At 39.7% G+C, this 27,606-nt stretch overlaps 1 protein-coding gene across 3 annotated transcripts in view; it reads right to left on the bottom strand.

Moving 5' to 3' along the window:
• nbeab (neurobeachin b) overlaps window positions 1-27,606 on the bottom strand; it is a 167,459-nt gene that overhangs the window by 108,418 nt on the left and 31,435 nt on the right. For all 3 annotated transcript variants that reach the window (XM_035622279.2, XM_035622278.2, XM_035622280.2), the window contains exons 2-14: window positions 26,320-26,551; window positions 24,844-24,944; window positions 24,493-24,588; window positions 23,939-24,060; window positions 21,708-21,834; window positions 18,997-19,116; window positions 18,152-18,298; window positions 11,560-11,757; window positions 11,305-11,438; window positions 9,712-9,820; window positions 7,898-8,050; window positions 6,606-6,774; window positions 1,093-1,172 (exon numbers count right to left, since the gene is read on the bottom strand). In XM_035622279.2, the coding sequence (XP_035478172.2) occupies window positions 1,093-1,172; window positions 6,606-6,774; window positions 7,898-8,050; window positions 9,712-9,820; window positions 11,305-11,438; window positions 11,560-11,757; window positions 18,152-18,298; window positions 18,997-19,116; window positions 21,708-21,834; window positions 23,939-24,060; window positions 24,493-24,588; window positions 24,844-24,944; window positions 26,320-26,551 (1,788 nt within the window). The remainder of the gene's footprint in view (window positions 1-1,092; window positions 1,173-6,605; window positions 6,775-7,897; window positions 8,051-9,711; window positions 9,821-11,304; window positions 11,439-11,559; window positions 11,758-18,151; window positions 18,299-18,996; window positions 19,117-21,707; window positions 21,835-23,938; window positions 24,061-24,492; window positions 24,589-24,843; window positions 24,945-26,319; window positions 26,552-27,606) is intronic.

Below are 27,606 nucleotides of genomic sequence, written 5' to 3'. Positions count from 1 at the left end.
ATTGGGAAAGTCAATGTATCATATAGGTATACATTTTTAAACAACATTCTGACAAAAAGCATCTAAGTGTTTTACTCTGAGCGCCGGTTTTGCCAGGAGCAGGGTATTGTTTTCACCCTTACCATGTGTGTGTACAAAACAACTCAACAACACACTGTCGGATTTTCACAAAAGTCAGTAGGAAATTAACATGGGAGAGTATCTCCAGGTGATTAACCTTTGAAGCTGATCATAATGGTTATGATCATTTTCAACCACGAAGATATTGCCCAAAATTGCAAGACTCACACATACATAAAAAAGAATCAAATAGGCAAAACGGCTTGAGATTTTTTTTTTCTTTTCTTTTTTTTGTTTTTGATTTCACATACACAAGTCAAGTCAAGTCAATTTATTTCTATAGCGCATTTACAGACGGCTGAGCCGCACCAAAGTGCTTCACAAGAAAAGTGCAATAAACAAAGAATTATACAATACAATAATATAATAGGTAAAGTAAAGCAAAAAGAAAATTTAAAAGGTAACCAGGGAACACTATGCACTGGCAGTTAAAAAGGAGACACTAATCGAAGGCTAGTGAAAAGAGGTGGGTCTTTAAATGGGACTTAAAAATATTCAGAGACTGGGCTGCACGGATGTCAGCAGGGCAGTACGCTCTTACAGAGCAGGGCCAGTTTTAAGTAGAGGTCTGCCTGTTGCTGAAACCTGTACGCTTGTTAGTGAGACCGTGTTGAACAGAAACTGGTATGTTAATGCCAAATCTTGCCTGCCTGCCGAGGACAGAAAAAACATAATGGATCGCCCCCGCCCCCCGATGCTTTCCAGGTCATAGAAATTATATTGGCATTCAGTGTTTAACATTTCTATTTGGTATTTAATGAAGGTACCTGCGATGACAATTCTGGTATTTTTTTAAGCATGTTTTCTGTCTAGTGATTAAGATTCCCTCATTTTTGCCATGCCCTGGAAAGCCTGTTAGAGAATGTGGAAGGATAATTATCTGCAGACCTGCATATTTTCTTGGTGCAGCTCAAACATCAAGCAATCAAGTCATGTGAGGGGCTGGGAGGCGCGAGGACAGGTGGAACATACCTTCAGGATGAGCTGCTTGAGGAAGAGAAGTATGAAAGCCCGCAGAGAAATTATTTCTTTCTGGGTCGGCCTTGGACCATCTGCAGTTGGAGAGAGAAGTAGAGAAGCAATAAAAATTAAAAAGTAGGCAGATGAACCTAAGAAGATCCTTTATTTTGTCCATCTCAATCTTAAATTCCTTTAGATGTTTTTTGATTGATACTGAAATGTTTCTCAGTGATGTCATGTGTTCTCCTCTTTTGCATTGACATTGCAGAAAAACACTTTTCAAAGTCGTCTTCAGTTTTGTTTGCTGAGTCAGCTTCGCTGGATTCACCTTGAATGTGAGTATCAAAAGTTTTCGCCAGGTTTTGCCAACAACGAAGACAGAGTGTGGCAAACAGAGCCAAACACCCACTTCCGAAACAAAGGAGAATTTCTACATTAACAATTAGCAGATTATAGTTTATACACATAGCATGGTTTAGGATCAGGAGGGCAATTTATTTGTTATTTATACTGCATCCAAAGTCTGTGAGCATCCCAGGTAGCCTTGGCCACAGCATAGTGCCCGGGCAGCCCGCCCAAGGTCACCATAGTCACACCTGCCCATCACACAGGCCAACATCTCATTAAAATTACCCAGAGTGAATCCACCAAGGTTATTTTGGCACACCAAAGTTAGCCCCACGTTGCAAACCATCCCTGTCATGAATCTTACAGGGACTCTGAGTAAGGACACTAACAGGCAGATTAATACAACACAGAGCTATTGAGTCAAACACAGAGAATACAGGATATGCTATACATTGACCCCTTACGATCAGCAGTATTCTCACTGTACCACAAAAGGCTCTATTTCGGTGGTAAAACTTGGCATAGAAATCACAGGATGTTTTGCATTTGCAGAGGTAGCAAATGAAAAACAATAGCAAACGGTAACTGGGACATTTACAACAGCAAAAGCCTCCCAGCGACAATTGTTCTCTTGGACCAGTGTTTTTATTCTGATCTCAGCCTTCACAAACCCAAACCTCCACCTCGACTTGACACATGTTCATTTGAAATGGGGTCAGTTTCATGACAGATAAAACAGCAGCAGAAAAGCAGACCACCTGACCATCCTGCTGTTCCAGCAGCCAATGTAATCAATGATGAGGCTCTCGGAGGTTGCAGGAGGATGGCAGGTTCCAACGCATCCTGACACTGATTAATAGAGTGAGGGAAGAAAAACCGGTGCAGGCACAGACCCTGATATGGAAGGGATGATAAGAACATTATTACCGCAGCCACTGTATCCAAGTTATTCAAAACCAATTATGCTCAGCAGGTCTGCACAGCTCTTGTTTCTCAATCACAGATTACTAGACTTCCAGAGGGCACAAGGGGAAAGAGTTTATTGAAAAACAATTTATGTCCATGTGATTCATGCAGGAAATCTCTTTTTTCAGCTTATGAATAATAACTCCCAGCAAACAGTAATATGCATCCTGTATACCTGTGCAGACATTTAAATAGAAAATTAAAATATATATATATATTCACTGCCTTTGTTTTTAAATAAACAAAGGCTGATAAAACACTAAAACGTAAAACAATATTTTTTTAATTGAGGCTGTAATAATTGGTTTATACAATTTCTCTCAAGTTGATATTTATGTTTTAAATTTCATAAGACACATTGGGAAAACATGAGAAAATAACAGTGAAGCTCATCCCTTTCTCTCAACAACTTTCCAAATGCACGACCAAAACCTCCTCTTACTCCTGTGGATTTCCCAGGTGTGTAAATAAAGGAAGGCAGTGTTGAGAGAAGCGCATGCCAACACCAAATTGTTCCCCGTGTGTCTTACATGAGATTAATTCATAAGTAGGAAGGGGCACACAAAATGAATTCAACCAGAAGCCTTGATCATTTTATTCCTTTGAAGCACCTCTACCTGATCTGTCACTGGTGACTTCTCCCACAATGCGAACGAGACAGAAGCGGCTTGAACTGAATGCGGTGACGGGCCAAACAGCTTTGTTGCTAATCTCATTTCTCATTATTTAGAAAAAGCACAGGCAGGACAGAGACAGAAGGAGAGTGATGGAGATTGAGACAGATCATGTGTTGACTTGTGGTCCATGTCACAGGCTGAGAAAAATTGAGCAATGGGCATGTTGTCTTTAAGGGACTGCGATGATTCTGTGTATAACCACATGATATATGTCCTTAATTTGGTAGCACTCTCTATTAAGACCTGAGGGGAAATAGAAGGCCTTTCCAGAAAAATAGTGCGGTGGAAGAACTTGTTTTCAATGTCCTCTGTGTCCTTAAAATTGAACACTTCATTATCTGCTTGGCTCTCTCCTGCTTCGTATCCGTTCTTGTTCGGTTACTTCTCAGTTTAGAAGGACAGAGAGAAAAACTACCCTGCCAACCAAGTGCAGATGAATGGAACCAGGCCCACTCTGAAAATCACCTACAGCAGGAACCATGGATCAGAGATTCAGCAACAATCATCGCCTTATTTATAGTTCTATTTGAACATTTATCATTTTACAGAAGGTTTCTTTGCAATAAAGCTATGAGAAAGCTACGTGTCATCCTTTTAAGTCTCTTCATCACATCTTTGCTAAACTTTCCACCATTTCATTAAGCCAAGATTCCTCAAAAAGATTTTAAAATCTGTACTTTTTTGTAATCAAAACATTCAATAGATAGCTCATCCAAGGAATTGGTAGTGGCCAAGTCGTGATTGAGGTGGGTTTTGTGAGAGGTAATTATAGGCCAGAGAGGAAAGGGAAATATCTGTTGGGCAAAAGTTGGAACCATTTATAAAGTAATAAAAGTTTAGCTATTTATTTTGTATCAATTTATTTAAATACAGGAAGCAAACCCAAAATATATATAAGGGAAAAACTTCACAACCTGCTTTTCATAACTGGAAAGCTTTTACTCCAAAAACAAAATCTACTCACAATTTGTCCAAATACCACTCGTTGCCTTGAAGTATAGAAAAAATTTCATGGATGCCAAAATATCAAAGGGGCAACACTTCACTCCCTGATTAACATAATTACTATAACCGCGATACGAGTGAAACCTTTTACCACTGAAAAGCTTTCATACATTTTTTACATCTCAGTAGATCAGCCTTAAGCATTTCTTCCACAAATATTACTCAGAGTCATTATGAGTGCAAAGGAGTTTGGTTTCATGGCTATGCCGACTAAAAACGTCTGACAATAAAAACATGTTTTTTTACTTCACAAATGACTGCGTTAAGTGTGACTCTTTTACAGCAAAGACACAAGGAACTACAATAAGTAGTACACTGTGGCACGTGTATAATTTGTTACTTTTACAGCCCGTGATGAAATCTCTGACTTGAGATAAAACAGAAAACGACTTTGTCTTGTAATACTTCTATACAAAGACAAAATATATTGAGACCTGAGGCTGCACAGAAACAGAGTGATGTCATCATCAAACATCAATTCAAAATCTATCAGCAGTGGTGAAAGCAACAAAAAACACACAACCTAGAGTGTGAGACCAAGTGGGTGAGATCTCTTTATTCAACACTCATCCCTTTTTAAAAGTCATCTTGCATATCATCCTATTATTCTCTACATGTGTTCATTTTGCTGTAATTTAGCATTGCTAAGGTAATATTGCTTCACCCGACTATCTATGCTTAACAAACTATGGTTTGTTTGTGTTAGCATTATGTTAGTTCACACCAAAGCATATGTAAGTTAAAGCAAAAACACAGCCATAAGTTACTTTCAGTTATCTTTATTAAGTTGCAGGTTTGGAAATTGTTTAATTGTTTGTTTCTTTGTCCATACTTACAATTGTTTGTTCCTTCGTTCAGAGCCACCATGCAGGTCTATTGTTTGAAAGAGGCCCCGCCCAGAATTTCCTGTTTTTTATGGTGTTGGTGATGTCATCGCTGACATCATGGGTTAAACCAATTGGTGGGGATTTCTTTTTTTGTTAAAATGTTTAGTCAGTTTATTCTTTGTAAGCAAAAATCTGTTAAGATGCGTACCTTTCAAAAAGTGAGTTAGATATGTAAGGAGCTTGGGAAAGGAGCTAAATGATAGTTTATATTTCCTGGTGTTACAATCACTGTATGTTTCATCCCTCAGTAAATACTGGTATGGGTTGAAGGAATGTAGGTGTTAACCGAACACCCTATATATTCAGTGGCAATTATTTATTTTTTTTGCTTCTCAGTTAGGAAGAACAAGGTGAGGGCGATTTGCTGTAACAGGTGCCTTTTTTTTTGGAGTTTTTACGAGTATGTATTTTCTTTAATTTTGACTGAGTTACACGTGTAATGGAGAGCACTGTAAATAAACATTCACTTTGAAGAGTCAACATGTCTGCTGAGTCTGCTTACCTGCCACCTCCCTTTGACATTTAAGCCAAACTATCTTACAGTGTGTCCAACGTTTTCATCACGCATTAAGTCCTCTAAAGTTGCATTGCAGAGCATAAAGGATAAGGGACACTGCTGAGTGTAGGTAAATGAGATAATGAACAAATCAAATCAGGAAGTGTGAGACTGAAGGGCTCGTGGACTGACCTAATTTACAGATTTGAGTGCCCATATTGCCCCATCTAACCTCAGTCTATGGGTCACTGCTCCCATTAGTATGAAATCAACTTCGATGACCCCCACTCCTATCATCACAAATGTAAGCCCTACATGACCCTTGATGTAGGATGCAGCATAAATAAGCTAGAATGCTGCGATATTTAGCACATTCTGACACTGCCTGAGGATTTGTTGTTGTTTTTTGTCAATAAATGTAAAGTTCGAGTGACAGAAATGATCAGCACTACTAACAATCCTAACAGAGGGGGAAAAAAGAATATAAAATACTTAATTGATCCACGAGGGAAATTATCTTGATATAGCTATTTTGGAATAACTTTTTATCCTTCAAGAAGTAGATAAGGGCAATCTTGCATGATAAACTGGGGTCTGATATCGTAAAAAAAGAGCCTTTTACTATGACAATGGTATAAAGGAAACAACAATTCAAGGGCACTTTCACTTCCACCATGGCCATGCTTGGTGACGTTCAGTTGTTCCACATACTGAGGCTGCCAATCGTACTACTGGCCCAGGTTTCAAAGGCCTCACACCCACCGATCACCCTAGAGAGATGACAGTATTGATGTGGTGTGTCTGCCTCACTGTCATCTGCTGTGATGGCCACGGCCCTAACAGCTGACAGGCAAACACTTCCATGAGGAGATGAGTCATTCTCAAATGTGGGGGAGCTGCTGCCAGTTCGGGACGACACTTAGATTGCAGGTTTACGACTGCACACAATGACTGTGATTGGTTTTGCAAACCAGCGATTTCCTTTCCAAAACAACAAGCTTCACTTGCATGAGCATCCGGATGGATGGGAAACAGTTTATATAAACAGCGACCCAAATCAAATCAAAACATATTCCACAGCAAAACCATAACAAATAACCTTAGCTTGACTTATGATGAAAAAATACAATTTCTTAATATGCTCACCAAGACCTTTTGGCGCGATGCCGCTGCTGTCTGCAGGGCTGACGGCCCAGTAGTAGTACTTCAGTGAATGCATGAGCTGTAGCACTGTGCCCACTCGGCGAATTGTGTTATAGATGGTTGCTGTGCCAATGAACTCGGCGGAAAGGTACGTGTAGAGAGAGAGCTGTACCTGGAGGGGGAACATAGAAATATGCATACATTCATGTTATTCACTGAACAGTGTCAGTATATTTTTTAAGTATTTATAATGACAGCTTAATCCACTGAATCTTATACCCTTGTAGAATAACCAAGATATTTTACTGACGTGGATCGCACTAGATGACCCTATTATCCTTCCAGGTGTATGGTTGGGATGGTCACTGACCCTATAATATATAATTACATAATTGTCGCAGGCTCCACTCTTTTCATTGATGATTAGCATGTCCTGTTTAATCAGCAACACATTTTTTATCCCCGACCAAGTCTTTGCAGCACTAAATGCTTTTTCCCATATGTCATGAATTAAAGGATATTAATGAGTCAAATGTGAGTCATGATGCAATATGGTTTGAGGCAAGTTTAAATAAGCACTGGAGATACCTGAAAACAACATTGTAGGTAATGAAATTTCCATGACAACAGAAAAGTAAAAAGCATGTTTTTCTCAAACATGCATTTGTCTACTTGGAAAAGGTCGGCTGAGTCCATGTAATTAATGCGTATTGCACATTTGCTCCTTTTATTTATTCACCACTTGGACCCAGCAGCCACATTCCTGAGGCAAATGTATTTGCCACACAAACTTGGCTCCTTTGATGTACCTCATTCTGTTTCTTCATGGGTCATTACTTAAACAGAGGGAGGAAAAATTCATTTAAAACACTTGATTTAGGTTGAGGACGGGAAAGTCGGTGCAAGCAATGAACTATGCAATTATTCAATATCTTGTAAATGTGAGAATGTACTGTAACTGGTGTATGTGTTCCTCTCCACTTGACTTGGTGAATGTCTGTTGGGTCCTAAACACAAACTGTAAAGGGGGGAAACTGTCTAACAGAAAAATATGGGTGGATTTTAATTTTTTCCATCTGCAATCCTATTTCACTGGTACTGTTTTTGTTGCTACCTATGCAATCATTCACTGTTTAAGGGGAATCTCACTAAAACAGACACCAGCATACATAATACATACTTTACGACAAGCAAAATTCCAACCCAATTTCCTTGACAGTTCCTAATATGCATCAACACCAGCCCAAACACATGCAAAGACACCTGACCCGCCATGGGCCGGGTTACCTGCTCACCTTGGCAGGGGTGTGGATCCAGATGGCAGCATTGAACAGGATGTGGTCACACAGCTGCTTCAGCAGTGGTGCCCCGTGTGTCAAACCTTCCAGATACTTTCCAAAGGAGAGGAACTGCTCTAACACAGCCCTGGTGATGTGCACACGTGATAACTGTAGGAAAAAGCACACGCCATGTTAAAACACATTACATTGCCAAGTCCATTTTGCTGTGAGCATGTATCCACCTCCTTGATACTGACTGCATTATGAACATGAAATACTGTATGTACTTACAAAAAGCAGAAAACCCGAAATGTAATGGAGAAAATAAGCTCATTTGTAACTCTGTCACAAAGGTGAGTGTTTTTAAGTTGAATAGAAGGTAGAAACATTTGAGAGACATACAGTAACACCAGTCAGAAACAGAGATTTGTTTCTTCTTAAATTTTTTAGTCTGTGAGCAACCTAATGTGCATTTTGGAATCTGAAGTTCTAATCTAAAGATATAAAGTCGGTCTTAAAGTATCAGAAAAAAAGGCACCAAACTGATTTGATGTTTAAGACAAGAAGGTTGAGGAAAAACCCCTTTGTTTCATGTTTGTATTCATTTATTACATGCTTCGACTGATCAAATTAGTCTGATAAAATATTGCGGATATTTTGTTTACTATCTTAAAAATAATTATGAAGAAACACAGGTTGAAATGATTTGAATAAGTATTTTTTTCTGATGTGACATTTTTTGGTTCCTTGGTATGAAGGTTTAAAGCATCGTCATGTTTTGTGTGAATGTCAAAACTGAATGACTGAACAAATTAAGGTTTGTAGATGCTTGACTTTGGTAGAATTTCACTTTGACAAGGACCATTACAGCTCTTGTCTGGCACCTGTTCTCTGCCCATGAGGCGTCTTGGTTTGGGCATGAGAGGGGGGGAAATGAAAGCACGGGGAGGAGGGAAGGTGTGGCATAAACAGATCAGGAACAGATGGTGCGATATGTGGCAATGTGAAACCTGGCAGCGGGAAAGAAGCAAAAAAAAAAAACTGCAGCTCTCAGGTGCCGACTGTGTCTGGCTCTTAGCTAACAGCAGCTGAGGCAAGTAGGCAGGCAAGTCACTGAGTGACAAAGTGGAGTCATTTCTCAATGACTCCAAATGAGCCGACACTCTGGGGAGGCCGGCAAGGTGCGGGATCTGCATCACAAAATGGGTAAATAGAGTAAAGACTGACGCAGAAAGAGAAAGAAACCAACAGGGGAAGGGGGAGATGTTTTCCTTTGGTGTTGTTCTTAAAGCTCTGTCTTGTTCAAAAACCATTCAAGGTTTCTGCTACAGGCAACGGAAGATCAGACTGCTGACAGGACTTGGAGAGTAACAGACAAGATACAACGCATCCTGATAGCGGGGAAGGTGACATACGTTTCAAAAGCAGATGGATGCTCGGTGAAAAAACATGTAACAACTACACATCCCCATTCATGATTTCACTTGAGAAGGACACAAAGCACTGAAAAGATAATTAACATACTGTACATTCAGCTCATACATTGACATGTTAACATGAGCAATGGCTCTGTTCAGTCGAGTCTCAGTCCCAGTAAAATCCGGTCATCTGTGTCAGTGATCTCCCTTTAAATCCCTTCTTAAAATAAACTTATATCGGCCTTTCCAGATTTTAATTGAGTTTTGATTTCTTTTGAACTGTATTTCTTACAGAAGGTTTACAATTTGTTTTTATTTGTTCTCTTTTTAACATTTTTTTTAACTGTATGATTTTGCTGCCTGTTTTGAGTTTGGCAAACCGTTGCAACATGTCAAAGAAGCTCCACTAACCTTCTCTAGCAGGTATCCAATCACCAAGAAGCCCTTTCCTCCCAGCATCTGCTCCTGCATGGCCACAGAGCTCTTGAGCAACTCAAACAGAAAGGCCAGGAGAGTGGCACTGCCAAACAAGAAAGCACAAGTTCTCACACAGAAATAAAATACCCATCTATCCACACACCATTCGGGTGGTGAGGGAGTTATTCTACAAAGTACAGCAGCACGAGGAGACAGAGACAGAGCAGGGGGGATAAAAACAAGGGCATTTTCAGAGGATGTCAGCAATCAGCTGGGAACTCCAGCTCCCCAATTTCATCCCTCTTCAAATCAGAAAAACAGGTTGGCTCCCTGCACTAGGAACACAGAGATGTCCGGGGTGGTGAGTTTTAACAGGATGTGTATGTCCTAACGTACGAGGCAACTTGGGAAAGTAGTACATAAGCGTGTGTGAGGTGGGGGAAAGGGGGCTTTTCACTTGAAGCCCTTTGGCTGAGTGACAGTGGTGCTCGGTGACATTTATTAACTGTCTCTCCCTCACATTCTCCAGTGGCCTCCACTCCAGCACAACAATCACAAAGACACAATCACTCCTGCGCACGCTTGCCCATACATATTGCACATTCACTGCATACATGCATAATGACTGAATGTGACCTTCACTCTGCTGTTTGCCCTTTCTACCTTGTCACTTGAATTAAGTTATGTTGCTCAATTCTCAACACAGCTCCAACTATGAGGGAACTCATACAGAACCGGGTAACCGTCAGCTCTGTGTTCTCTTGGTTTCTAGACCATGATCCTTTACTGCAAGCAAAGCCTTTTTAATTTGGCAGAGCAGCAGTGACTGTTGTTAAATCAGCACTGTTTGGAATTTAAGGTGGTAAAAAAAACTAAAGTACAAGGAGGAAAGATGTTTATGAAATCACTATTCGCCGGGCCTGTTGAGCCCAACAGGCTTTAGATGGTCTCAGTCTACGAGCCGAGACAAGGACAAAGTGACTCCACATGCTACTGGGGGAGAAAGAGGAACAGAGGGCAGAGATGAGAGGGAACTACAGAGGGAGAGAGCTCCGGGCATTAGGGGTTTGTGCTGCTATGTGGCCAGCCCTGTGTCTATCTATCCAGACGGACTGCTGTCAATGACTAACACGGGATAAAAATAGAGCTCAGACTCCATTCAGGGCACAGTGAGGAAGCTTTGGACTGGCCAGCTTAGTATATTGGGATGAGAGGAGTCTGAACCAGTTGGTAGTGATAATGGGACCTGGACCAAAGCTTGACCATGGCTACTTATGAAGCTTTTTTTACACAGTCTATGTAGTGGGACGAATAAAGGATTCTCTTCACCTATCTTAAACAGGCCGTGGCTGGTTGCAGATACATTGGGATCAGTGTGCCACAGTGATCAGCTACAGTGATTCAGTATGCATGAGAACAATTACAGTATATGATGCAGAGAAAAGTATCATATGTAACAAACAACGGCCATCGATTCTGGATGTTGAGACGTTATCTCCAAGATGCTAGGTATTTTCAAACATGAGCAAACTCAACACCCCTCATGTCTGACTATGTTGCATCAGACATAATATTTCTATTTCTTACCAAACAGTGATTTCCACCTGACAGTCTTTCATCTGATAATAGTCCAGCTGAGCAAAGAGGGGAAACAGCACCTGGATCCCGCCAATGGAGTGGATGGCACTGTGGATGGAGTGAGTCACTGTGGCTTTCACATCCTGTACGGAGAATTCAAAGCCAATAAAACACACATGTATAATGACATTTTAAAAACCAGTGCAACAGAAACAGAGTATGGGATGCACAGAGTTAGATTTGGCTCGGAGTAAAGAAACTGACCTGTAGCATGAGGGCATGTGGTGAATGCACAAAGATGGAGGCATTCTCTTTAGGCGAGGACTCCAGGCAGAGCTGAGCATCAGTGGCCTTGGCGTTATAGGTGAAGGAGATGGAGCTAGCCAACTTGCCATCGTACAACACCAGCTTGTGATGCTCTGCTAAGTGGATATCACTCTCTGACTTGAACTTAAATGTGCTCTGAAAGAAAAAAGAGAGTGAACAAATGAAGGGGAATGACAGAGAGGATGGAGAGAGGGAGAGTGACAAATGAAGTAGATCCTTCCTGCACATGCACCCTGTCAGTGTCTCCTGGGTGTTGGCTTTTAATTATAACTTGACTAAAGAATATCGATTCAAGAACGAAAAATGACAAAGATTAATGTTTTGTTTTTTTAACAGCAAACACATTTGTAGATGTCAGGATTTTTATCTTGGTACAAACAGTGCAAACTACTGCAATTACAAACAACAATAAGCAAGTCTGTGTCAGGGCAGTATTGAAATTAAGCTCTTGTGAGGTGTTACATTGCTTAAGAAAAGCTACATTCAAAGTGCAAGAAAAAAGGGAAGCAAGACAAACAGGGACTGTAATTCCATTTCCAATACATGAAATATATACATGAAAAGATTTGGTTTGTATTTTACTGTGCCTACGATTTTATATTTTGTGTCTCACAGGGGTCTTATTTCACAGGTTTCTTTACTGAAGAAACACATTTTCTGTTCAAATACACTTTGCGCTCCTGGAACAGGAGCGAATATAAGATGAGTTTCAGTAATTTGGCAGAAAAAACCTTCAAACAAAAGTCGAAAGATGGCAGTCACAACATTGTGTAAATAGTTGTCAAGATTATAATGTAGTACGTGGTGTTTGCTCATCAGATTTAATGAATTCCCACTTCACTCTCAGAGACAGAGGAGAAGCTTAAAATATAATTTGCATTGAGAGGGGTTTCATCTATATACCTTATAGCAAATCATATCGCTGTTGTGACCCTTTTTGCCTATAATTCTCATAAAATCTTAATGGAATATGCTGGTGACTTAATGATTTCAATGATGAAACTTCTCTTTATACGGATCAATCCAGTGTCTTATATGTCTTCAACATGTCATGTCTCAGGAAATTTCTTTATGCCAACAGCAACAGTCTTGATGGCTGCATAAAATAAAAAACAGCCTGCATGCTCCAGCAGTCAGTGGTTCAGAAACACATTCAGTATGGCTAACATTACAAATAGCAGATCGATAACAGACTAGTCCTAATTCACTGAATCAATTCGCTGTTGACAGAGGAGCTGAATTAGTCTGTCATTGCAGTTTGAATGGAATATGCTTTATAAGGAAATCAATTCCTCTAATCAGAAGGGTTGAATTAATAATGGATGAAAGAAATGTTTCTCCTTCCCTCTTGGATTCATTGACAGCAAGCGCACAGGGTGATAAGATAGAGAGGGACAGAAACAGCTGAAGTAACAGAAGAAACACCCCTCTCGTTCTACATATCGGGGATCAATGCGATATGTTATGCAACACCAGCAAACAGGGTTCATGCACCTGCCTAGAAGGCATCGATATCAAGGCGGCTTGCTTTCAGTAAGGGAGTAAATGGATAAAAAGGCGAGCTGAATCGGGTTTTCAGTCGTACAATGATTATACATTCCGTTCTGAATCCCTCTAAAGTGCAGGTGGCAACACCTTCCACATTAACACCACATTGTTTAATTATATTCTTTATGTTGTGACACTTCCTACAAATACAGACCAACACTACACTTTAATCATCTTATCACCAAACTATTTCAAATGCAAATATTGTACGTTTCCTAATCCCGGAAGAAAATCCTCTGGGTTTCTCATTTAACGGTTTCCGAATGATAGTGGTCAAAATTCTTGTAATTTGGCTGACACGGTCACTCGCCTCGCAGCAGTATTCTATCAAAAGTTTTACAGCGGGGCTCTGGAAAGTGAGAGGGTTGAGCCACATTTACTGTTATGGCACATCTCCTTCCAGTCAGATGATAAAAAATAAAAAATAAAAGCAAAATGGGTTTTCTGTTCATCTGCCTTGATCAAGTCCACACAACAGCCAGCATGCATCTCATCATTCAGTCTCTAACATCCTTCAAAAGGTTCCCACTCATTGATACCAAGTGACAAGGAATAACAAGCTCCAGTGCCCTGCACTTTAGTGTGAGCCCTGTCACGGTGTGAAAATAATGATCTCATGGGTTGTTGGCTTACAAACCCTGCAGCGGAACAGCATCATTCCACAGACCAGCCAGTCATATAAAAGAATAAGGGCACTGTTCCTCCTTTCTCACCCCCACAACTCCCTTCAAGAAACAGGGCAGCTACTTGAAGAGCTGGGGACACGCCCTTGTTACCTGTGGGCTAAGCAGATTGAAAGAATATCGTCAATCATCATCAAATTTTCTAGTGTCCACTCCATGTTCGAAATTTAACCTTGTGTGTGGAAATTCTTCTAGTGTGTTTGAGAGTTGCTAATTTCCTAAATGACAATTTTGTGTGATGAATTAGCTCAATTTTAATTCATGCAGCATGGAGAGAGTGACTGTTTTGGCTTGTTCTACTATAGATAGATGGCTGGATGGAAAACCTTCTCATGCTGACTAAGTTTAGGTTTAGCCAAAATTCGATTGCACACTCCAGCTGTCATCCTCCCCTAGTGTGGGCCTCGTTATAAGAAAAGATGCACAAAATTTCATCCCATCTCTGGTTCCTCTTCTGACTCTCACCCTCTTTTCCTTACCAAAGAGAATAGTTTATACAGCATAACATTTGACTTCACACAAGCTTAATATAAATATCAATAGATCCTTGTTTTTTCTTTCATTACCACTGCCAAGAATATTATGTGTGGTCAGTTAGCAGACTATATCTCAGAAAGTTTGGCCATTGGCCAAGGATTACGTTTGTTACAGATCCAGATCGAGGGAAGTAATCGAGGGAAGTAATCAATCAAGTAATCAATCAACTTTTTTTTAGCTCATTACAAAACAGAGAATTATTGACCAATTCATCTATTTCCTTAACTTAGGTTCATTAAAAAAACCTGCTAATCCTTTTGACACAGACAAAAACAACATTTTCTCTTGTAGAGCCTTGTGGGATTATCCACTTCCTGCTTGTGAAAAAAGACTGACTTGTTGCTCCATTGAAAGCTTTGAGGCACTCACAGGCACATTTTTTAAAAATAGGCCTCCATTTGCAGGTATATGTGTAAACCTGTATAAAACCCCAGACATCTCTTTCTGTGAGTTTGTCATCTAATGTTCTACCTCAGAACCTGCATTACTGCACGGCCCCTACACAGAGTCAACATTCATCTTTCTTGACAAGGGAGGACCAGAACTCGGCAGCTCCTCCGTCTCTTCTACAACGATCTGTGGAACATGCTGCAGAGCAGTGTTGGCAAAAATTCACTGGGCTCACATAGAACACATAGGGTAGTGATAAAAATAAGTTTAAGTACATCATATAAGAGGACATAAGTCATGGCTTCATTTTTTTGACTTGCCAATTCAGTGACTACGTCTTTGAGTTCAGTGACGATGTCCCTGGATATTGCTATAATGGATCTCACTTTATGAATCCAGACCACGCTTTATTGCAGAGCCAGAAGCCATAATAGGTACAGCAATTCAAATACAAAAATAAAAACAAAGTTGTTAACTTTTGTTGTGTTGGCTCCCATACAAAGAGGATTATATTCTTCATTATGCACATTGTCAAAGTTGTGATTTTCTTCTAGGAATCCTTCAGCCCACAATTTCCTAGACTTTCCCCTAAGGCTTGTGAGCACACTGACAGTGAGCTGCTGTCAGCCTCGGTGTCTGCAGACCCCTCTTGATGCTATGTCTCGCTGATAAGTTCAAGTCAGTCATCAAAACCATAATATACAGCTGGAGTTGTTTGGTACCTCAATCACCAGAAGTTCATCTCAGCCCAGAGTGTAAAGAGTAATATGAAAAGAGCCAGGGGAATAGATTTGACTAACAAGTCTTTTAGATTTACAGCCATAAATCTATATATACTGCAGGTGAAAAAGTAAACCTGGGATAAAATAATCCCTTCATTTGAACTGCAGAAGTCACTGTTAAATTCAATACGCTGTGTGAGAAATGGAAAGTGTGTCAAACATCAAACATGAATGACAGGACTATGGATCAGAAAATCTATCATACACCATCCACGGAGCTCAACAGATATAAAATGTATGTATTGTGAAGCAGATGCTGCAATCTGATACACTCACACTCGTCCTGGCAGCTTTCAATTCAAACAGACAGGCCTCTCAACGTCTGGACAGTCCTCCATTACAATAATCAATCTGTGAGCCTGACAACTTTCTGACCTTCCTCATCAACCCACCTGGCTGCCTCACTCCTCCTCACCATTTACAGCACCATTTACAGCTTCATCAGTTGCTGGTAATTGTCTGCCTGGGACATGCTCTTCATTATTATGAGAAATCCGTAGGACTTTGTGTGTTACCTGTCTAATAGAAGGTCTAGAGCCACAATTAAGGAGGGAAAAGGGAAGGCACCAGCCATTAGCGAAAAGAGCAAACAATGTGCTCTCCTGGGAATCTGCAGGCTTTCACAGAGCCGACTGAAATCACAGCCATCTATCTCATAATCTTCTATAATGTAGGTTTTACATGGTATATACACTGACTTGATGCCTTACTGTCAATAAAAACTGTAAATAGTGTCTAGAGAGGACACAGGGCTGGTGTTAAATGGACAGAAATGTTGGAAGAAAAAATAAAAAATAAAAAATAAAATGAAACGCATCCCTTGTTTAAAGGTTTGTGTGACAGAGTGTCAGGCGAAACACTGTGAAACAATCCTCTTGATCATTGTAGATAATTTTCATAGATTGTTTTTTCCCACTTATATTTCAAAAATTCTTAAATTAGATATCAAAAGGTCTTTACAAAGTACTTTAAAACTATTATCGAAATAAAAAAGAAGTTCAGCAATAATTACAGGAATAGGAGTACTTTAAATAAAACAAAGTCACACTAAACCTCTAAAAAAAATAATTTGCCCCTTTTATAAAGGAAAGTTTATTTGTTCTTTTTTTCTTATTAAAAAATAATTTAATAAGACAATTTGATTAATGTGACAAATGGAGAAAATGGAGAAAATGTATGTGTTTGTCATGAAAAAAGCCCTGCAGCTGAGGGAAAGCGCCTGAGTTTGGCAATCCTTGAAAGTGACAGTAGCAGTCTGCCCTGCATTGCTTCATCCAGGATGTCTGCAACATTTTGCAGACACACATTTCTTGCCTTTTATGCATCAGTCGGGCCGTGCAGGTCTCTTAGGCCTATGCCAACTCACCGATCATTTCTATTTCAGTAATTGTCAATATAACTGAGACGAGGAGCAGCTGCCCTCCTCCTCCTCCTTTGGAGTACATCCAAACCTGAGTCTCTGACTCCCTAGTGTCTCCTCTCAGTGATCTGATCTTTAACCAGGTGACAGGTAGAGTACAGCACACTGCAGAGCACTAAGGCTGCACATTGGTGCATTGCAACAACAGTGTGAGCCACTCCATTGCCATGTGCATGGACTATCTAATGACGCTCTACAGTGTGAATCTCCTGGAGGCCCACAGGTGGGTGAAGACCTGTCCACCTAATGAAAGGGTCAAATAACGGCTTTGCAAGCTTTGTGGGTGCAACTCTGTTCAAATGGTCTCCTATGTTGTTGTTTAGACACTCAATCTATTCACCCTATGTATGCTTCCTATAGGGAGCATTAGGAAACACTCCCTGAACCTAAATTTTGAATGCAGGTAACACCAAAATATATTTATCAATGAAGCCAGATGAAACCAAACAGTAAGCTTAATTTCAGGCATGCCTGACAAAATGGGATGACCAGCAATGTTTTACTATGAAACTTCGACAATATGAAGTTACTGTACTAATCATTCAAGAAACACATTATCTAATGACACCGGTACTTTAGATTTTAAAGAGCTCATATTACCCTACGGCCCTTTGTTCAGGGTGCAACCCTCTAGACATTAAAGACTTTTTAATAAAGCTCACAGTTAGGTTTCTCACAGGACTGGCACCCTCTCCTAATTATCCTATAGGCCCGTACTGCTGGAAGACTTCCCATGATGCACCAAGCTCCTCTCTCCGCCTACCCTTACGGGATTAGAACCCTAGATAAAACGGATTTAAATACAAAAATGTGCAAACCAAATATTTTCTCACCCTGAAACATTCACAGCTGAATCCCCTTCTGGGTGGGTCAGCATCTTTCCATATTCACAATCAGTCTTGTGGTCTTTGTCAAGAGGCTTGGGAGTGCTACACCTGATTTAAGTGGGCTCAGGGCTCTATCCCCTCAGCGCTTCCCTCCATGCATTGTGCCATTATTCCCCAGGTGCAGGTAATTTATGTAGCGGTTTATCTGGGTTGAAAACCGACGCTCCCAAGATGGAGACACAAGGTGAAGGAACCGTGGCAGGGCAGTACTGGCCATTGATTCCACAGATTGATGGGTAATGCAGACTGCTTACATGTAATCTAATTCAGTCACCCTCATACCTTGTAGCCTGGCCCAAGCTGATGAATTGCAAATATCTGTGCAGGATTGAGGGCTTCACTGAACACGTAGACTGCTGCCAGCTGCCCGCAGAATACTCTGTTTGCATCCGCGCTCTCCGAGGACCCGAGGAAGCACTTATCATAACTCTGCAGGAGGGACATGGAAGGAGAGGCTACATCATTTTGTACTTTGGTACCCAAGAAAAAAATTAATAAACTGCTGAATTAGACAGAGAGGAAAAAAGATTTAATGTTTGGTTAAATTTTTGCCATTGTGGTTTGTTTCACCTTCTGTGTTATACTTCTCCTTACAGAGACAATTCCCTAATGGAACGATGAAACTCTCTGAGTTATTAAGATATGAAGCCTCAATATAACCTCAGGGGCCATGAGAATATGTGCTGTGATTACATTTAGGATCAAATTAAAGGATAACTTAAAATATCAGCAGGTAATTGCATTGCAGCTAAAGTATAAGTATGAGTCAGTATGTAAGACTCATACAACTTGGGAAAGAACAAATCAAATATGTTTAGAGAGAACTCAAAATCTTGATCAAGCTTTCATTAAAGCATCAGAAATGACCATCCAAACTAATCAATTAATGATGTGACTTTTTCAAAATTATTTGTTGAAAGTTCAGTAAATACAGACAAAATATAACACTAAACTAAAAATGCTTTATATTCCAACTTCCACCCTCTAGTGCAGCACAATTGTTAGAAATGGATCCTCAAACTTTATCCATCCATATTTATAGAGTAACAAGTTTCAGCCATTAAAACTATCAATGTGGCAGCCTCAGTCAGTCCTACAGTGGTGAGAGTAAAACGAAATACACTTACATCGTTTGTGTTGACGTGCCATGCCATGTCTCCATAAGAAACGAGTTGTCCATTAACATAGCATCTGATTTCACTGTTTCTCCAGCGGCTGTAGATGTGAACTATACTGATCATGTACCACTGAGGGTAGGAAGAGAGTCAGATCGAAGAGATTTAATAAGTGAGCTACGCAACGGGTTACATATTAAGTGGGTCTGTAAGAAGGCAATTAGACTTAACTAAATTTGAAAAACTATAAAAGGGGATTGGTTTATGGAGCAATATATCCAACCTTGGTCAGCTAAAAATTTTTTCTTTTAAGAGCAGGAAATGAAAAGAAAAATGTTAGTTATTAGAAAGTCATGGCCATAAGGTTTGTTACCTTGTTTGGTAATAAATCTGCAGTGGAAGATACTGAATAATACATCACAGGAGAGGCTAAGAGGAGGCAAGAAAACTCATTTTCCCTCAGCACAAAGCTACATCATGACTCCGGCTTATTCCGGGATCAAACACTGATGTAGTTTTAAACACAGGTTAAAAAGATATCAAGTGGGTACAAAAATTGCAATAAAGGCCTAATGATTTCTAAACACCTGTATGTTAACAGAGGAAAACTAAAACAATTTATATTAATTAAAAGTCTAAAGCAATTGAATAAAGAGAACACAAAAGTTTTATGTTTGTTATCAGTATTCCTGAATGTAATTGATTTTATTTTCATGAAAACCTTTTTAATTTGTTCCACCGAGTCATTAATGTGGAACTTAATGTGATGTATATAAATTAATAAATATCAGTATTAAACTTAAATGGCTTTGTTCATAATTTCTAACGCAAAACCAGCAGATGCACTATTACGCATTATTAGCTACGTTATTTTTCTTGAAGCTCCAGTGTGTAATTTTTCTAATTTTCTGGCGGCATCTGCTGGTAAAGCTACAAACCGCAACCAACTGACCACCCCGACCCCGATTCCATTTCGGGCAGCGCTGAAAATTAAATGCGAATGCGCATCTTCTGGACCATTTTGTGCAACCGTATTCAACACGACTTAGAACATGGCGACTTACACCGAAGTCTGGGCCAACCTAATGTAAATGTATTCAACACATTCAAAGATGACAGTTAGCTGTTCTTTGTGGCAGGGGATTATACATATATGAACACACGGTTATGGACAAAATAGTTAATTTCTATGAATAAGTTCTTCTAAATATTAGACGATGTATCTTTAAAGTTCTGTGTTTTTATCAAAGGAGTTATCTCACATTCTGTGCTGCTGATACAGCAGTAATATTACTGATGTCCGTTCTTTTGATTTAACATTGACAGTCTCCCAAAATATTTCTCCACACTCGGATCACTTCTTTGAAGTGTAAAGTTGAAAATGTAGGGCTGAGTTTAGTCCAGACTTCAGGATTCTGCCTTAAATAATCGGTACATGCAGAAACTCTACAGCATGACCTGGAGCCATATTGCTGGACGGCTTCAGACTACAAATAGGTGGATCAGATGGCCATGAATCAATAAACTGAACTTTGATATAAAAAGAAAACATAATTGCACATGGTTCATGACATTTGATCATTGGTAACTGTATATAAATGTATAAAATTAATTTTACCCAACAACAAACAATTGAATACCATCTAGTTCCTGTTCTATTGCCTTTATATTAGTATTAGATGCCGCCAATAAGCCTTGGTAAGTGCAACTTTAAAGCAGCAGAGGAAACCTCACCAAGGTATGGACAACAGATGGGCAAGGGCTTCGTTTCTCACGGATTTGTTTCCTACAATCTCAGAAAGGTCAAACCTTTGCAACCAATCAGAAGGTTATCAGCTCTATACAACCTTCATCTCACGGACTTAATGGACTTTACGTATTTGACATTTCTCTGTCAACTTTCAATCAATCAAGCTGCTCAGTGTGAATATTAAGACTGACACAAATAATCAGAGCATGAGTCAGATCATCTCCTATGTGCCCACTATTTATTGGTTTGACCAAGTAAGGACACTCCAACCAGTCTCATGGAATTACAGCTGTATGCACACAAAGGTGAGGACATTCAAAAGAGGATTCATGGCTGGAGGAAAGAGGGCAAACGGCACGGGGATAATTTAGAAAGGCACTTTATCTGCAGACGTCTGGACCCAAAATCAATTAAAAACTCAATTCCACATGTTTTATACTCTAATAGCTTCGACAAAACGATACCTGCACCGTGGCAGAGGGACCAGGATGACTAGTTGTTCCCAGGTGTTATGTGAAGGCTCTAATTGCTCGACACATGTTTTCAGCCAGTGTTACCTCTGTGCAGGGACAGGCATTCCACACTAAATTACGTTTCATTCTCTTATCTAGATTTACATCCAATTACACCTGTTTGGACTCCTCTGGGGGTCTTAAACACTCCAGGTCTATGTGCAGACATGAGACTTTGCAAGAACAGGTGGTGGGTAGGGAGTCAGGGTGTAGCCAAAAGTGTCGGGTGATTTAAAATAGCAGCATCATTTCTGTTTGTTTCAAGCCAAATCTGAAGCTGCTTTCTTTCCTTTCAGCTCAAGCCACAGTTATACGGAATTCTGGCATTCAGTTGGTTGGTGTAATGTATAACATGTCTTGAGTTTGCACTGTTTCTTTTAACATGGGTATATATAAATAATATAGGTCTAATAATAATAATATATATGGAACACATGATTGAAAACAAAAGCTGGTCTTACCTTCCTTGGCTGAAAATCATACTTCACACAATGCTGGAAACCTTTTCCTTTTGACTTGAGTGATGTCACAATCAAGCAGTTGCCAACAAAATGTGCAGAGTAGCCAATGCCTTTGCTTGTGCGGAAGCTGTAAAAGGAGACATGTACATTATAAAGTATGAGTTGCACACTTAACAGGTTAGACAGATTTATTTCATCCCAACTGAGTCAGAAGGTTCTTCACTACCAAGTTATGCAGTTTAGTTTTTTGTGCTTTCAAGTTTCCATTTGGATATTTTTTCCTAAATATGCTGTACATATCATACAAAGTAGTAACTCAAGTGAAGAATGTACTTCCTCCTGCATAATGATATTGATGTCACCATAATATTTGAATGTCTTGTGCAATAAAGACACTAAGCAATTTGCAGTAATGATTGACAGGTAACTCTTGAGATTAATATTATGAGGAAACTATTTGATTTTCCCATTGTCTTATGTACACCCACCTTCTCTTCTGCCTTCTTGACTCCACAGTAAAATTATATATAAATTCAGCACTGAAAAAAACGCTACCTTTATACAAAATAAGCAGAACCTATACAGCCCAAACTCTGCGAGTACACAAACAACCTTAGAATACCACACTGGATCTTTATTCTTTCCCTGCTTGGGCCAAAACATCTTCTTCACTGTTGACTTGTACTCACTACACTCCTACAGTCTTTACGTCTATAGCAGGCTCTCGGTCTTCAAAGCCCTCCACCACCACCCACTGGGATCAACTAAGACAAGTCGACCTCTTTGGCAAAGCAGATAAAGAGAACAGGCTTTTTACAGAGGCGGTGCTTGCAGGGTGAGTAAGATAGACCCCCACACCTAAGAGTGGACAGGCCTGCTGCCTGTGATCACACATCAGGAGGAAAGCAGCAACCTTGATCGGCGTCTGAAGATACAATTCTTTTTTGTTGTCTACATGCCCTGCCACTGAGCTGTGAGGCCCTCCGAGAACTGCATAAACAGGATTAGGCTTGGCATATCTCACCATTTTTGTGACTGTCAGAAAGGAATTGCAGCCACATGAATAACAACAACTTGGCTTAGCCAATACTTTTAACCCTTTTTTCTTTTCTTTTTGATGTTGCACATCAGAGAAAGGCAGAATAAGTCCTTCCAAAGTGAGCAGATTATTTAATTAGAGGTGAACTGACAGTAGTCAGCACATGATGAACAGTGAACTAACAGTCTTTTCCAATCTGCCCTCTCTTTTATTCCCTTCCACTTTTCTTTTCCATCTCCCATTATATTCTGTGATTTTCTCCTCAAACTCGTCTCATAGACACACAGAACAGCAGCTGATCATCACTGTATTTGTGGGTTACTGATTTTAGCACCAATTACCAAGAAGCTATTTTTTGCATGCTATGGGCCTTATGTGGCAGATATTCAAATCTAAATTAATACCTTCACAGTGCCTCCCATGCAGCAGTCTACCTCTGTAACAGCCAGTACCATTCATTGTAGTTCCTTCCTCCACAGGTTTAAATCTCAATAATCTGACCTAATTCCCCCTCTCTCTCTCTATTCAAATTCATGAACATCATCTAGCACTTTTTGGCCCTTTCACAAACCACATTTTCATAAGTGTTGCCAATGTGTGAACAATCTGTGTCCACAATAACCACTTCAATCTTGAAAAACAAGTTCCAGTCATAATCGGCTTAAACAGTAGGTCTGACTATCAAAGAGCCCATTACTTTGTCAACTAGAATCACCACTTTGCAGTTGCATGCCTCGCCCAACCAGTCACGTTGCAGTTTCCATCCTCGTCCGTCCAGAAATAAATAACATAAATTAACAATTAATTAATTATACATTCTGTCGAAATTGTATAAAAGTAATGAAGTGTATTTTTAGGCAAAATGTATGTGTGTATTTGTGTGAAGTTTTGAAACATGTGTTGTAAGGTCACAGTGACTTGATTGAAATATCAAATCAAGAGATATTGAGATATCATGTCCAGAGAAAAGGTCAGATAGACGGACAATCGGAAAACAAAACATGCACTTGGCTGTTGTGAGCATAACGGAGCTGCAGGTAACTTTATATTGTAGGTCTCTGCTATGAGGGAAAAAAAACAAGGCTTAAGTGTCTTTTTCTTCTCTTTGGCATCATAATGTAGACGTACAGCACCTGTGAGAGAGCTGTGAGTCTACTGAGGAGAGCACAAACTCGTGAAATTGTGTACCCACCAGTAGAGATATGGTTTGTCCTTGTCAACATTGATGTTATTCAAGGGATCCATTCTGAACCAGGTGTTGAAGGTAAACCCATTCTGATAAGGCCACTTGGCAATAGGAGGTAACGCAATGGCCTGGGACAAAAAACAAAAAAGGGTAAAAGACACAATTATGAATAAGTGAATGCACTGTTCTCCAAAATGTAACTGGCAAACTGCTTGCATTAATTCCTGCCCATGCTGAATATTTTTGAATGGAAAGTAACCAGCCTCTTTGAAATAAATCCAGCCACAATTATAGCCCTATTTGCATTTGGGTAAAGTTAATACTAATCTTTATGATTTTGGAAAGAGTAATTTCACACAACCCTTTACCAATCAATGAAAAAACACAGCAGGAACACAACATGTATTATGTATTACTGTACACACAAAGTAAGAGACAGTTTGTTTTGTTAATTATTGTGTATAAATTATCATTTGTTTAACCCAGATAACCTGATGGGCTCGATAACATGAACAAACGTTTTGAAACTGAATGCCGGGAGGAAGAATGTAAGAGCTTACTGCTGCACTGCGACCAGGAAAGTTGAAGAAGGCACCTGGACCGTGTCTCTGGGGCATCTGATTCAGCACTGACAACATTTTGACAGCATGCTTCGGCTGCACAGTTGGCAAAGATTTTTCAAAAAATTGAAAAAATGATAAAAAAGGAATAACAACACAGTCAGGGCTTTTTCTGTGATACTTAGACAACAGTCAATACACGGTCAGTTACCACATTCATTCATTCTGCAATTAGTCCACTACAGAAGAAGCCCCAAACTGATCGGTGTGATATCTCTCTGGGGAGTGAAGTGACAAACCAACACACACTTCTGTCCAACTCATTGGATCGATATATGTGCCATCACTTACCCAGAGGCCTCCCTCCCCTCGTAGCATGGTGAAGAGAAACTTCAGTTCCTTAACTGTGATGCTGTAGCTGGCTAGCACCCCCATCATATCCACTAACAAGTCTTTAAAGGAAAGACCGTGAGCGCACGCACACACACACGCACACACACACGCACACACGCACACACACACAAAGAAAGAGGAGTGAGGGAAAAATCATGAAATACAGTTGCATTTAACAGATATTATCATTCTTCCAGACTTTAGGGCAGGATTCCGTTGTGACAATTATTAACTTGCATTAAATACCAAGATAATAATGGGTTTTTTTTGTTAAACTTAATCCACACTCAGTTCATTGTCCGTGAAATTCCATTATAGTTATCACAGAAACACTTCTATGACAATTGCATGGAAACTGACTTAAATCAAAGTGACGTCCATATGGTGAATTGTTTTTACTACAAGGCACCGCAGCCAAAATGCATTTAGATTTCATCAGGTGAAACAAGTTACACAAGGTATCGATGTAATTTGCACAATACAGGATATCACGTGTTACTGACCTCCACAGAAAATAGCACCATGACTCGAATAGAGATTTGAGGGCCTCATTTCAGAAAGGCAAGTGTGTATAAAAGAAAAAAACAAACTGGCAGTCGTTACAGAAAGAAATGTTTCGTATGCACCATGTGTAAAATCCACAGTGCTACCAGCTATAATACTTCATGGAAATTCAACAATTCATTCGAGATACAGTACTGGAACTTGTGTATAAAATAAAGTATTGGTCGAGGGGAAATTCTGACCTAAATGACAAAAGTCCCCAGTGACCACTACACAGTAATTCAATTCTAGCCAGTTCCAAATTCCTAAATGAACAAATACTCAAACAAAATTTCCTGGTGATCTGTCAAGACAATATCTTGAGGCATTGCTGCTAGCGGGGTAAAAAAGAAACACATTTTAACACATTTTCTTCAAGTCAGCCTCACATTTGGCACTGTCTCATAGAATTGTTTGAATGGATCAAACTGATGATGGCAGATGACAATGATTAATAACTAAACCAAGGAAAATATATTGTCTCTTTCATAGTTTCCCTGTTTGTACAGGTTAAATGGAAATATTAAATTCACTACTGCCTTTCTACAGTTTTATGTTTGCCTGAATTTCTTGACATCATTACAACAGACAATACTAGGAAAATGAAAGTTTGGTGTATATGAGTATATAAATGATACACTCAGTAACTTTAATCATGACACTTTGACCTTTTCCATTTTAAGTCTGCATCGCTAATTTGCCAGTCTATAGTAGCTCAAAATGAAGATATATTGAAAGATACAGAGAGACAGTTTCGTTGACAACTGAAAGCAAAAACCAAGAAGGCATGACCCATGTCTATGGTAAATACTCTTATTAAAAAAACTGTTGATGAATATTAAATGTACAACCACTGAGTCTGAGCAATGCCTGCTCACAGTATTATCATACCTGCAATCATATCTTCCACTGAGCTCATTTTGAGCAGCACCTGCTGGATGAGGCCCACCTCAGTACTTGTTTGCAGGTTTCGGACACTTTTTCGAAGGATGGCGGTGAACATGCTCCAGATTTCAGCCTGACAGGTGGCGTCACAGTGCTCCAAAAGCTCCACCATGCAGCCGATGCTTTCCGCATCCTGGATAATGAAGTTTGTCTCCATATCAAACTCACCACCAACCAACTGCAGAATAAGATGGAAAAAAGAGGGAGGGTAAGAAATTATTGTTTGACCCAGCTTTGAACCGTGTTCTTGAAAAGGTCCTTTTGAGTCACAAAAGATAATCTCTCCTAACAAAGTAGAAAACAACAAAACAACAACATCAATAAAACAGTTCTTCAAGTCCAACAAGCATGAAATTATCTCTCCTAAGAAGTACATGGTGAATATTGGCTGCACAGGCAACAACCTGCAGGTGGACATCAAAGCAAGCAGGTGGAAAATGGGCCTATAGATACCAACTAGAAGTTATTGTGATTGACAGGTAATAGCCGTGTGAGATCTAAAGCCCCCTAGAGAAGTGGAAAGAGACAAGTCCATGGAAGTATATTTCGAGCCTTATCTCAATCATTATCAGATCTCTGTGCAATTTCATTATAATTTTGAGTGGGAAGCTCGTTATCAGTACGTGGACAATCCTCAATGCCAAACTGCCCGCTGCTCCTACCACCTGCCAAATGCAATCATTCTTTTACCCAGTCACATTAAACGAAATGAAGCACACCTAAGCAGTATACTAACCATATGAAACACTGCTGAGAACATAAATCTGATATAGGAGTCTATACAAAACCTGTCAAGCTCCCTCCTGCTTGAAGATGATTTATAAATTCCAGTGAAGGGGCACGTTCAACCACCCAATGGGTGCAGTTCTATGAAGTGCATAAGAGAAAAAAGTAATTCATACTCAGTTTAACTTCTTGACAAGGAATAAAGATGCTCTAGACATGATATTTCTGGTGAGTTCATGGTTAAGCAGTGAAAAAAAGTGTCTTTATTTACAGTGTATTATTAGTTTTATAACAGCCAAATATTGATATGGTTATTACTTGTCGTGGGTCATGGGTTGTTTGTCAAAAAGTAAGCGATTACCCTCAGACAAAAAGCTCTCCTGTTGCAGTCATCATGATGCATATCACCCAATACTTCATGCAAGAAGGGACTAAAGACTAAACCTCATCACTGTTCTGGGCTCTTGCCATTAATCACACTATTCACGGGCACGATGCAATTCTGAG

This window comes from Scophthalmus maximus, chromosome 11 (genome assembly GCF_022379125.1).
Source record: "Scophthalmus maximus strain ysfricsl-2021 chromosome 11, ASM2237912v1, whole genome shotgun sequence".
Lineage (NCBI taxonomy): Eukaryota > Metazoa > Chordata > Actinopteri > Pleuronectiformes > Scophthalmidae > Scophthalmus > Scophthalmus maximus.
This window is presented reverse-complemented; position numbering and strand designations above follow the sequence as displayed.